Genomic DNA, 12,740 nt, shown 5'->3' on the forward strand with positions numbered 1-12,740 from the left:
GATCCACAGCTGTTTCTCTAGCCAGCAAGGACTGGACTTTTTACATATCTAATTTCCAACAATGTTGTTTCTGTAAGTTCATTTTATGCAATTCTATCTTTATTTGTAGTAAATTTGTTAATAGCCAAAGGTTTGTAGTCAATCTTTTCAATACATTGTGATGTTTTGGTGCTAAATTCGTAAATATAATAATTACTACATAACATTCCCATGTATTAAACTGCGTTTTCTGTCGATTTGTTGTAAACCATGATGTTTTTGTGCTTAATTTGTAAAATCATAACGTAATTTGACATTTACTAGACTTTTCCTTAATCCCTCCTTATTATCCAACATTTTCACTTATCCAACGTTCTGCCGGCCAGTTTATGTTGGATAAGTGAGACTCTACTGTATTATTAGCTGGTTCATCAACATTTCCCTGCTTTTGTATTTCTGGTTTCTTAAGCTGTGGTTTCCCAGGAAATTATACCATGTATAGTCATGTAAAAGTCTACTTCACATATAAGTTGAGGGCATGGTTTGGTCCAAATTAATTCATTTTTACTGAAGGAGTCGTTTGAACGCCCCCAGTAAAAACCTAGACAGGTCCCACTTTTTGGGCCTGCCTGGATGGGCCCTCAGTCTGGAAGATGATCACAAACTGCTTCTGGATAAATCTTATCAACCCCCAACAAATAACTCTCTAGGAAAGGGTCAAGATAACACCACCAAAAGTTTCAAAGGCACATAACAACAGCAAAGGACTAATTCTAATCACAAAAATACAATTTTTTTTTAAATAGAAAACTTTGTGTTTCTTCCAGCAGCAACCATTCAACCAGTCTTTCCCAACCTAGTATCCTCCAAATCCCATCTGCTTTAGTCAGCATTGATGGTGAGGAATTCTGGGAGTTGTAGATCCAAATTTAAAAGTTTGTTCAAATTTTAATAGGCACCTTTAACAGCAAACAACTGACGTCAGGCACCATCTTGGAGCCCTTCTACACAGCCATATAATCCAAAATAGCAAGGCAGGTAATCCAAATCATCTGCTTTGAACTGGATTATCTGAGGCCACACTGCCATATAATCCTGTTCAAAGCAGACAATGTGGATTTTATACAGCTGTGTGGAAGAGGCCTTGGTTTCCCAGACCAAATGGTGAAAAAGGAATAAGCCAAACCTAGGAAGAAAGTCCAGACAGACCATTCTATCCACTCACAATTGTTTTGTAAATGAGTAAGGAATTGTATTTGCCACACACCTATTCTACCTGGAAGCAAATCTCATTGAACTCAATAAGTCTTTCTTCTGAATAGATGTGTATAGGATTATGCTGTTAATATGTTGCCATCATATGCTTTGAAACAACAAATAAAATGATACATTCATTTCCTTGCAAGTAGAGTCAGATGAATCCCAGCTTAATCTTTACTTATTGACTTAAACAAAACTCTGTCCTATTGAGGATTGTGCAAGTGATAAATCTGTAAAGAAGGGGAAATATTGTGGAACAAATTTTCTAAAATTGGTGGGGAAGATAAAAAACTAAATTCCATTGATGCAGGATCAACAATGCTTCAGAAAGGTCAATGTGTTAGTAGCAAAAATCGAACCCAGACAGCTGTGTGTTTTGCATTGGACAATTTTTAGGTCATTTTTCAGTGATTTTTCAGGTCACTGGAAAATCCAGAGGATGAGACAGCAGGTGGCAGCAGCAACCTCTGCTATAAAGAGGAATGCAGGCAGAAGAGAGTGAACAATACTAATTTTGCAACTTGTAAAAGTAGGAAGGAGTTTTATGGGCCATTGAGTCTAACTCCCTGCTTAGTGTTGAATGGTGCTGTTGATGCAGGCCTACCAGATATAACTGTGTTGTTACATGGCTTCAAGTTGTTTCTCACTTATGGTAACCCTTAAGCAAACCTATAGTGAGGTTTTCTTGGCAAAGTTTGTTCAGAGGAGGATTTGTCTCTGCTTTCCTATGAATTGAGAGAATGAGGCTTGCCCACACTTACCCAATGAGCTCCCATGGCCAAACAGGGATTTGAACCCTGGGCCCTTTCTACACTGCCCTATATCCCAGAATCTGATCCCAGGTTATCTGCTTATATAAGTCTCTACTGCCAGATAGTCTGGGATAAGCAGATAATCTGGGATCAGATTCTGGGATATAGGAGCAGTATGGAAGAGGCCCTGGTTTCTAGTCATAATCCAACATTCAAACTACTATGCAACATTGCCTCTCTATGTGTGGTTCTATGGGCCATGGTTCTCACAAAGTTCCTGAGGCAAGTCTATCTAGGCATGCGTGTGTAGCTATGTAAGAGGAGTAATATAGCTTCATGATAGCTAATTCCATATAACTTTAATTAGCTACCATACCCCTTCAGTTGATGCTAGGCCAGAAGTGAAGTGATCTCCAGTTTATCATGGCTATGTCCTCCATACATATGTGTTCCAAATAGTACAGCTCCCATAGTTTACATCTTCTAATGGGAAAGTGGAAACTTCTCGGTGTACGTTTCTCTTGCAGATCTCCAACAGAAAATCCCTGGGTGTTTGCAAAGCCAAACGCTGTACAGGCCATTGGGGTGATGTCATTTGGTATGTCCCACAATTTATTCAGCTTTTCTTCTGAATCTCTAATGCTATGTTGTAGTTTGGTGAGGCCCTTGCATTATTGGGTAAAGAAAGCTAAAGGGATTGTAAACCTACAAATCCCATGATTCCATAGCATTGAGCCATCACAGTTAAAATGGGGTCCAGGTGCATTAATTCTGCAGTGTAGATACATCCTAAAATGCAGATAAGCTCAAAAGAACATTACAGATGGGGAAAGGAAAGCTAAATGGGAGGGGGACTTTTATTTTCAATTATAGTCGATCGGGAAACATCTGGTGTGCCCATAATATTTCAAGTTTTGATGGAGGATTAATAAACATGCACATAATAGAAAATCAAACAAGTTTGCATGTGTGCAGATTTTTATCCCATCTTTTATTCAAGATGTTTCTCAGGATAGCTCAAAAATCTGAATCTTGCAGTCCCTCAGGGATACTGTATAGAAAAATGATTTTTTAATTTTATTTTTACAGTTCCATTGTTTCGCAATACATTTATCTTACGGTCACTTTACTAAATATGTAAACATTATTATATATGATTCATTTTTTGAATTGCTATATCTCTTACAGCATTCATTTGCCATCACAACAGTTTTTTAATATATGGCTCTTTGAAAGAACCCACGCTTAGCAACTGGACTCGTGTCACGCATGTGTCTGTTTCATTTGCTGTGCTTGTCAGCTTGGTGTTTGCTACATGTGGATATCTGACATTTAAAGAATATACAGAAGGTAAGTTGTGTCATTAAGGGATATAGCTGTAGTAAGGATAATTTGGCCATACTTCTTATGGAATTCTTAGAGTTGTAGCCCAAAAAAGTAACTCCCACGTTTTACTTTGACAGTTTCTGACTTTGATTAGCTGGGCTAAATTTCCATCTTCATGTACAGTAGTCAGGATTGTATGCATTTTGTGTAGGATTTTCTGTTTGTACAGAATTCCTAACCCATGGAAAATTTAGCCTTTTTTATTAACATCTTATTTGCTTGATAATTTTCTAGATCTAATGACTTCTTTTTTTTAGTAAAGGTAGGTAAAGGTTTTCCCCTAACATTAAGTCCAGTTGTGTATGACTCTGGGGTTTGGTGCTCATCTCAATTTCTAAGCCGAAGACCTGGCATTGTCCGTAGACACCTCCAAGATCATGTGGCCGGCATGACTGCATGGAGTGCCATTACCTTCCTGCTGGAGTGGTACCTACTGATCAATTCACATTTGCATGTTTTTGAACTGCTAGGTTGGCAGAAGTTGGGGCTAACAGCGGGAGCTCACTCCGCTCCCCGGATTTGAACTGCTGACCTTTTAGTCAGTAAGTTCAGCAGCTCAGCAGTTTAATCCACTGCGCCATCGGGGGCGCCTTTCATTTACATCTCAAATATTCACCCAAAATTGTACTTCTGAAATATTGCATAGCTTTAGTTGTATGATTTACTCTTCAAATAAAGAATGCTACTATTTATTTTCTGTTGGATGCAAAGGCAACATGCAACCAGTTCTGGTTAGGAATTGGTCTAGTAGTAGTCTTGATAGTCCTAAAGTCTTAGGAAAGCCTGAATCTTGGCTCAAGAATTCAGGCTTTCGTCTGACTTTCCTTAACCTGAGGCATGGCAACTTTAAGCTTAATCCAGATCAGACCTTTGAATTGGAAATGAACCAAAAATTCCCATGAACAGATCAGAGTTTGTGTCTCTTGTACTGTCACAAGAATGAGACAAATCAACAAACAAATCCAGAATATTGTTGTGCTCATAGTTTGCACTGGGCTTTTCATTTTTTGGTATATGGTTGATACTGGGAGTTATAATTTTGGAAGTATATTTTACAAAGCTTTTTATAGTTTGATTTTTCAGCTTTTTCTATTTCTGGGAGCATTCAACATATCTGTGGAGTACCTTCCGATTCCAAGCTAGTGTTTGTGACACTAGCTCTGTTATACTCTGTTTTTGTGCAGTTGCCAACAATAAATATTGGCTTCATTTTGAAACATATTTAAATGTCTGTATCTCTCTTAATCCTTATGAATGCAATATTAATTTTATTGTCCACCACATCTCCAGGAGACATATTTGAAAATTACTGCAGGGATGATGACCTTGCTACATTTGGAAGGTTTTGTTATGGAATCACCGTTATCCTGACTTTTCCATTAGAGTGTTTTGTTACCCGGGAGGTGAGCATTAAATGCAGTGAGTCACTGTTCATTTCAGAAATCTCAATATAGTACTTTGCAATACATGCTCAAAGTTGGCGTTCTGCCTCTTGATCCTAGAAATTTTAACTTTTTAATTCTTTTCCATTCAGATTGCCTCTGAATATTGTTTCATTGCTGGTGCTAGCATAATTCAAAATTGTGATTTTTTAAAAAAAAAAATCGCAAAAACAGATGCCCACTCACTTGTAACATCAGTGGCCCAAAAAAATACATCTGTTATAATCAATTTATTTCTCATTGGTTGAAATATCAGAAGGGGAAATCCCACTCCATTCTTCTTAAAACAGGAAGAAAATTGAGAAAATGCTTGGTTTCCTTAATGAGCTTTAAGATATATTCCAGGCTCTAAAGCTGGGACATTGAACCGTGAGTTAGGATTGCCAAGCTAGGTCACTGTTTTATGCATATTGACTTCAGAGAAAGCACAGTGAAACAATTAGATGCTTTGGAAACACTGAAATTGCATGTGTGTTCTTCATTGTGGATTATTCTTATCCAGTGTAACACTAAGTAAGTCTGAACTTGTTGATTTAATGCATCTAAGTAATCTTAACTGTGTTGCTGTGAGTTTTCCGGGCTGTATGGCCATGTTCTATGTTACGGATTGATGATGATAAATGGAAGCTCTTACGTATGCCCACGATCTAGAGACACTTGCAGAACAATAACATGCCACTCAGGTGTGCAGAACAAATATACAGGAACTTTACTGATTCCAAGAGATCAAAACAGTAGTATTTACAATGGTCCCTCTGATCCACAGTCATAAATAGTCCTTTCTCAGTCCACAAATCTGCTTCAGAGAAGAATACAGTCCTGGTTCTTCTCAGCAGCAAACAGGCCTCAAAATAGCAAGGCCTCCCTGAGTACACACTGCTCTCTCAACAGCACTCAGTCAGCAACTGAAAATTTGTCCAAACTGGTTCTGCAGCAGCAGAACAGAAACAGTATTAAATCAATCCCCAGGTCGTTGCAGGCTCAGCCAATCGGCTTCATTCACTTCATTTTCCAGTTAACACACAGCACAGTGCCTTTGCAAACCATGACATTCCAGAAGCATTCTCTCCTGATGTTTCACCTGCATCAATAGCAGGCATCCTCAGACGTAGTGAGGTCTGTTGAAAACTAGGCAAGAGGGGTTTATATATCTGGAGAGTCCAGTGTGGGAGAAAGAACTGTGGGAGAAAGAACTGTTTTGTTTGAGACAAGTGTTAATGTAGCAATTAGCCACCATGATTAGCATTGAATAGCCTAGCACCTTCAAGAACTGGCTGCTTTCTGCCTGGGGGAATCCTTTGTTAGGAGGTGTTAACTGCCCCTGATTGTTTTCTGTCTGGAATTCCCCTCTCTTCTGAGTTTTGCTCTTTCTTAACTATTTTTGAAAGAAACACTATTTTCAAATGTTGCATTTACAATAGTACATCTTCTATAAATTACAGTAGGCCCTTAGTATCTGCTGGGGTTTGGTCCTCACACTGGTCCCAGGACACACTCCTCCCATTAATACCACAATTTGCAGATGTTCTGTTGCTGTTAAGTACAATACAATGGCATAATAAAATGGTGTGACTTAAGGTGTATCAACTGTAGAATTGATGCAGTTTGACATTGTTTTACCTGCTATTGCTCAATAATATGGAGATGTAGTTTGGTGCAGTACCAGCACTCTTTGGCAGAGAAAGCTAAAGACCTTGTAAAATTACCATGTGATAAATTATGTGGATGAAAAACTTATTGAAGATATTGAAAATAGAACAGACATGGGCAAACCTTGGCCCTCCAGGTGTTTTGGACTTCAATTCCCACAATTCCTTCTATGCCCATGCCTGAGATAGAAGATTATGATGTGGGACAAAGTAAACCAAAGAAGTTCTGAAATGATGTTCTTACAGAATGTTGGCACAAGCACAACACTTTTGAGAATGTAAACAGAATGTTAAATCTACTAATAGATACCCCGTTTTTGTTTTTTTGGGGAACTATTTGACCTCTGCTTTTAATGAATATTCGATATTTTATATTTGAATTATTTGTTGAAAGAGTTTCTTGGAATTTAAATTTCAAAAATTATGGGGAATTATAGCAACTCAGGATTTTAGTCAATGAACCTTTTCTCTAAAATACATGGAAAGGCTCATTTAGATGTCATAAAAGTCACCATTATGGTCTTGGAAACATTTTCAAAAGCTAAAGAAAGAAAGAAACCAAGCACAGAAAACATTTGGGAAGCAAGGATGTTTCATTGAAGTCCTCTTTCAGTTTGTATATATGAGCACATAAGGCTTAAAATTTGCCATCAACTCATTCAAATAAGTGGCCTGTCTCAACATCACCTAAAATGGCATTTCTGTTGCAGGTCATTGCAAATGTACTTTTCAGTGGGAACCTCACAACGTTTTACCACATTGCTGTGACCATAGTGGTTGTTGCTGTAGCTACAAGCATCTCTTTGGTGTATGATTGCTTGGGAATAGTATTGGAACTAAATGTAAGTGACTAGTAAAGTATTCGGGGAGGAATTCCTCTCCTGCATTGTTTTAACAGTGACTGACTAACTTAGATTGTTACCTCATCATGTTATTGTGTTAGCAGGAAATGCCGAAGGAAGACGTGCTGTCTTTCTTAATGGCAAGACAATGAAGTTATAAAAATAATGTTTCTTTCAGGAAAAGAGATGTGGGGGGTTGTTTGTTCTGTGAGCTTCTGGACCGAATATAGGGAAAAGATTGGCTTAACATTTGTCCATATGTTCTGGCTGGAAAGTTGCATTAAGGCTCATAGTAAATTGAAAACTCTTGATGTTTTTCACTTGAGACTGGGATGAAGATTGTTCTTGTATTGATACTATATAGCCTTCAAGCTAAAAGGAACTTTGAAGCAAATATGTAACAAGCCCGGTGTACTATTTAGTATATCTCAGCATTAAAAGTGTGGGTTGTGGCAGAGTGTTTACTATGTGATGCCAGGCATCCTATAAGGCAGGGCTTCTTAAACTTTTCCACTCGGGACCCCTTTTGGCCTGAGAAATTTGTACATGATGCTGAGTTTATAAAATAGGGGTAAAAACCAAACATTTATTGATAACAAATCGGCATTTGCAAGGCTTGGTAAACGGATTGATTTTACCTTTTTATGAAATACAGCTGAAGCATCTTCTGCAGAGTTCATTGTAAACACTGCACAACAGATTCACGTAAATGTCTAAAACAGCCTGTAGGTCATGTTCAGAAATCTGTTACTCTTGCCAATTTTGTCAACACCCCAACATTAAACTAAGGGAACCCCATTTGGAGTCAGAATCCACAGTTGAAGAAGCAGTGTTTGTTATAGAGGAGACTTGGCATTTGTCCCAGGTAGTATAGTCTGAGACCTCTCTAAACTATGCTTAATGGAAATTAATTTAAAATAATTTTTTAAATTTTAAATACTACTAATAATAAAATATTAATTTATTTATATAATTCATAATAAATATCAATGACAGAAGGAGCCCCAGTGGCAAAGTGCGTTAAAGCACTGAGCTGGAAACCGAAAGGTCCCAGGTTCAAACCCCGGGAGCAGCGTGAGCGCCTGCTGTTAGCTCCAGCTCCTGTCAACCTAGCAGTTCGAAAACATGCCAATGTGAGTAAATCAATAGGTACTGCTCCGGCGGGAAGGTAACGGTGCTCCATGCAGTCATGCCGGCCACATGACCTTGGAGCTGTCTACGGACAATGCTTAGAAATGGAGATGAGCACCAACCCCCAGAGTCAGACATGACTGGACTTAACGTCAGGGGAAAACCTTTACCTAACTTTACTATCAATGACAGAAGTATTGAAAATGGTATAGTTTGTACAGGAGGTCCTACACCAATAAGTGAAACCATAGATTAGTAACACTGTAAATTATGGATATGGGGGAAAAATTATATACCAGAATTGTTGCTTAAATATTTGATAAATACACTTTGAGCAAATCCAAATTTTTAACTACTGTGTATACTCATGTATAAATTGATCTCATGCATAAGTCGAGAGCAGGTTTGAGAGTAAAAATTCTGGATTTTGATATGACTCTTAGAGAAAGGAAAGGGCCAGTGCTGCCTCAGGGGGCTAGCTGCTCTTGTCCACTGCTGCTGCCACCATTTCCCCACCCAGGCATTCAGAAAAATAGTGCCAAGAAAAAGAGAGTTGAGGGGGTCAGTGCTTCTTTAGATTCTCCCAGGATGGACTAATCTCTCACCTTTTGCCACTCTACTCAGAGAAGAGAATGGTTTCCTTTTTTATTAGAGTTAAGCTATAGTACTCACCAGCCTGTGCGATCATTGAAAAAGATGCTTCAATACTTATTACTAAATTGGGGTGGTGGTGGTGGTGGTGGTGGTGAATCATTTCTAAAGTGTTTCTAAAACATCGTAAGGGGTCCGTATCGTAACTATAACAATGCACTAACTAACTGTAACTATTACACTAAGCAGGGAGCTTCCAGGGCTCCTTTCTCCTTCATTTTTAGAGCTGTTGGGATGAAACTTGCTACAATGGTAAAACACATTTATCCCTGTTATCCCCCAAGTTTCAGAACGTTTCACACATCCACTGATTTTAGGGAATTCTAATCAATATTAACTTAACAGTACTATTTCACTGAAAAACCCCAGGGGGCATCTAGTCCAACCTCCTTCTGCCAGGTGGGAAAAACACCATCAAAGCACCCCCCCAACAGATGCCCATCCAGCCTTTGAAATAATAATAATAATAATAATAATAATAATAATAATAATAATAATAATAATAATAGGAAACCTACTACGTGATCTTTGGAGTTACTGCCTCTCAACTTTGCCTACCATAGAGGTGGTTCAACTCTCAACAATCCCCTTTTATCTTGAAATCACTTTAGAGAATGAACATGGGTTTTCCCCCATCAAAACTTTCAGGGAGGAGGAGAAAGAGGTGGCACAAGGTAGTAAGCAGAATCCCGCGTTTAAGCCTCAGTGTGAGTGTGGTCGCTGCCTGTCTCTTTCTCTGGACCGGCCATGTATTGGAAGAGCTTCTTCCTTGCCCGGCCATCAGGCCAGACAACTCCCATCTCCACCCTCTTTGGGGAAAGAGCGGGGCTTCTCCCTCCACTCCAGCCTCACCATCCTTCACAGGGACCTTTGCGGGACCCAAACCCAGCCCTTTTGGGGGAGAAGTGACACCTGCAACGGAGACCTGAAGCCAGGGCTGTAGCCAATGAGGGTGGGGTTGGGGTTAAAAAAAAACCTGGTTTACTCATGAATTTTAACTGGTTAACCAAATCCCTATGAGTGTCCACTGAAGTTTATCGATGGAGCCTGATGTCTAAATTATTTTGCGTTATGGAACTACTCTTCATGATTCACTAAAAAAAAGTTTCACCTCCTCCCCCCCCATTTATGAGAATTACATAACTATTAAAAGTCATAGGTCCATGTTTTGAATCTTATGTTTTTTGCATGGCACCCCTCGCGTTTCTTAATATCAAGTTGTATGAATGAATCTTACAAAATAGATACGACAAACACACAAACGAAATTTGCACAGCCCCAGTACTCACATTTACATGTGGATAAGTCAACCTAGGGATTTTGTGGTTGATTTTCTGACTAAAATTTCTACACTTATACATGAATATATACAAACCCCCCCCCCCTCCCAATTGACAGGATTTGCTTTCTGGTGTATTATTTAATAAAGATAGTTAGAGATAGTAATAAAAAGAACTTGTATACAGCAATATCTCGAGTGATGGCCTAGGGTAGGATGTCCTGAATTACAGATTCTCTTTTTTGCTAAGAGCTCACTGGTTCCCTTTGGCTCAGACACTATTTCTGCTTTCACCAACTTTACTGAGTTCCTGCTGAGCTTGTAAAGTATGTTTGCAGGGGGAACCATTGTTCACATGCATGCAACATCTTAAATACTCCAGAACACTATGACAGCCCCATCATATTACTATACTTCTTTTGTGGCTGAGAATGAAGGCTGAAAGGTATCAATTTCTATGACTTTGAGTTCTTCTGGAAGAAGGACTATTTGCATACATATTGGGTAAAACTTCCATGTTGTTGCAAAATGATCAATTCATTTGCTATATTCTGAGATCTTGTGGCTGTCGGTAACAATTCCTTTTAGTTTTAACCGGAAATCATTGTATATTTTCTCCAGTTTCACTTCTGTTTTAGACTTTGCACATGATGAGTTACAGTATTTTGCCTCTTATTTGCAGGGGGTGCTCAGTGCTACACCACTGGTGTTCATTCTGCCTGCAGCCTGTTACCTGAAGCTGTCTGAAGAGCGATGGATTCATTCTGATCATCTTCTCTCTGGCCTGATCCTCACCATTGGTGTGGTGGTGATGATGGTTGGCTTTGTTATGACAATCCTCCATCCCCAGGAATGTAGCCATGGGAAAGAAATGCCATACTGCTTTCTTGGAAACTCCTCCCTCTACAATAATACAGTTCCATCTTCTCAGCAAATTCATCTACCATGAACAGGAAATACCTCACAAAGGGCCAGGATGACACTGATTGGAAACAAGCGTTTCTCTTTTTGTCATTTATTTAAAGCTCGTGATTTCTCCCTAATGCTGGGACTCAGGGATGGGATAAAAAATAAATCTAGCTAAAAACATATAAAATAAATTAAAATAGTATTTGACTGACTACCTATGAAAGTCAGCATGGTATAGTAATTTTGAGTGTTGGACTATGACTCTGGAGACCAGGGCTACAATCCCCACTCAGCCATGGAAACCCACTGAGTAACTGGCAAAGTGTCATACTCTGAGCTTCAGAGGACGGCAAAGACAAGCCCCCTCTCAACAAATCTTGCTAAGGAAATCCCATCATAGGTTCACCTTAGGTTTTTCATAAGTTAGAAACAACTTGAAGGCACACAACAACAAACTATAACATTCAAAACATGGGTGGTCAAAATTTGGCCCTTTGGCATGTGGAGCTCCATCTCCAGCTCTTCCCTGGCCAAAGAAAGATGTTGAATTGCCACTCCTGGAAGAGTCCAAGTACAAGTTACCATTTGTATAGCATTTAAGTCTTCCATGTACTGCCTAATGTTTTGAAAACCTGAGTGGACTTCCAGCCATTTTGGAGTTTGGGTTAATTTGGTTTTCATAGTCCAAAAACCTCTCAAACAAACAAACCAGCAGATCTCAGAGCATAAGAGTGGCCCCTGGACTTACTGAAGTTGACAACTTCTGATTTAAACCATGAGAGGCAAATAGTAAAATAGTAATAGTTGTGTATTTCAGCTTACTAAAACATTTTCGAGTGTGAGTGGTAAGGGGTGCAAAGTGTTGGTGCTGTGGAGTCACCCTAAAATGAAAAAATACTGATCTTGCATTCTTCAGTATGAAATCAGAGACTAGGGTCCTTTAAATTCAGCTGCTGAAATATTTGAGTGCCAAGACAGCATAAGGGGGGTCTGATGGTTGTTAACACCAATATATTTCAGATAACTTTCTTAATGGGTGTATCAGATCCATCCCATATCAAAGATTGCCTGGATAAGATCTCTTTGCAAAGCAAAGAAACCATTCACATTTCATATTCAAATAGCTTCCATGGAAAGAAACAATAATTTATATTCTTCAACCTTATTGAGTACAACACTTTGCAAAAGATATTTTTGTTGTATACACCGAACGGTTGTTGTGTTGTGCCCTGCATAGCTGGCTAATAACTGAATGTGTGTGTGTGTTTTCTTTGTAAATCCCTTTGTAATTCTCAGTTATTGGCTATTGAGTTCTGGGTTTGGTTAAATATTTCTTTGTCCTTGTAGATGGCTTTTTACAATTTTGTCCCAAACTGTAGTGAAAAACCAATATTTTTATTGGTAGCATTCATTTTGGGAATGGGGAGACTTGGAAAAAAATAAAATACTTTTTTTCTAAA

General features: G+C 38.8%; 1 protein-coding gene across 4 annotated transcripts in view; it reads left to right on the top strand.

The window, feature by feature from the left end:
* The window catches only part of slc38a11 (solute carrier family 38 member 11), a 28,171-nt gene extending 15,431 nt beyond the window's left edge, over positions 1–12,740 (top strand). For 3 of the 4 annotated variants that reach the window (XM_008115156.3, XM_062965079.1, XM_062965088.1), the window contains 5 exons: positions 2,519–2,589; positions 3,180–3,341; positions 4,668–4,780; positions 7,179–7,310; positions 11,054–12,740. In XM_008115156.3, the coding sequence (XP_008113363.1) occupies positions 2,519–2,589; positions 3,180–3,341; positions 4,668–4,780; positions 7,179–7,310; positions 11,054–11,320 (745 nt within the window). In that variant the 3' untranslated portion in view covers positions 11,321–12,740. Of the gene's footprint in view, positions 1–2,518; positions 2,590–3,179; positions 3,342–4,667; positions 4,797–7,178; positions 7,311–11,053 lie in introns of all 4 variants that reach the window. The other variant, XM_016995270.2, reaches the window with a different exon arrangement.

This window comes from Anolis carolinensis, chromosome 1, assembly GCF_035594765.1.
Source record: "Anolis carolinensis isolate JA03-04 chromosome 1, rAnoCar3.1.pri, whole genome shotgun sequence".
Classification (NCBI taxonomy): Eukaryota; Metazoa; Chordata; class Lepidosauria; order Squamata; family Dactyloidae; genus Anolis; species Anolis carolinensis.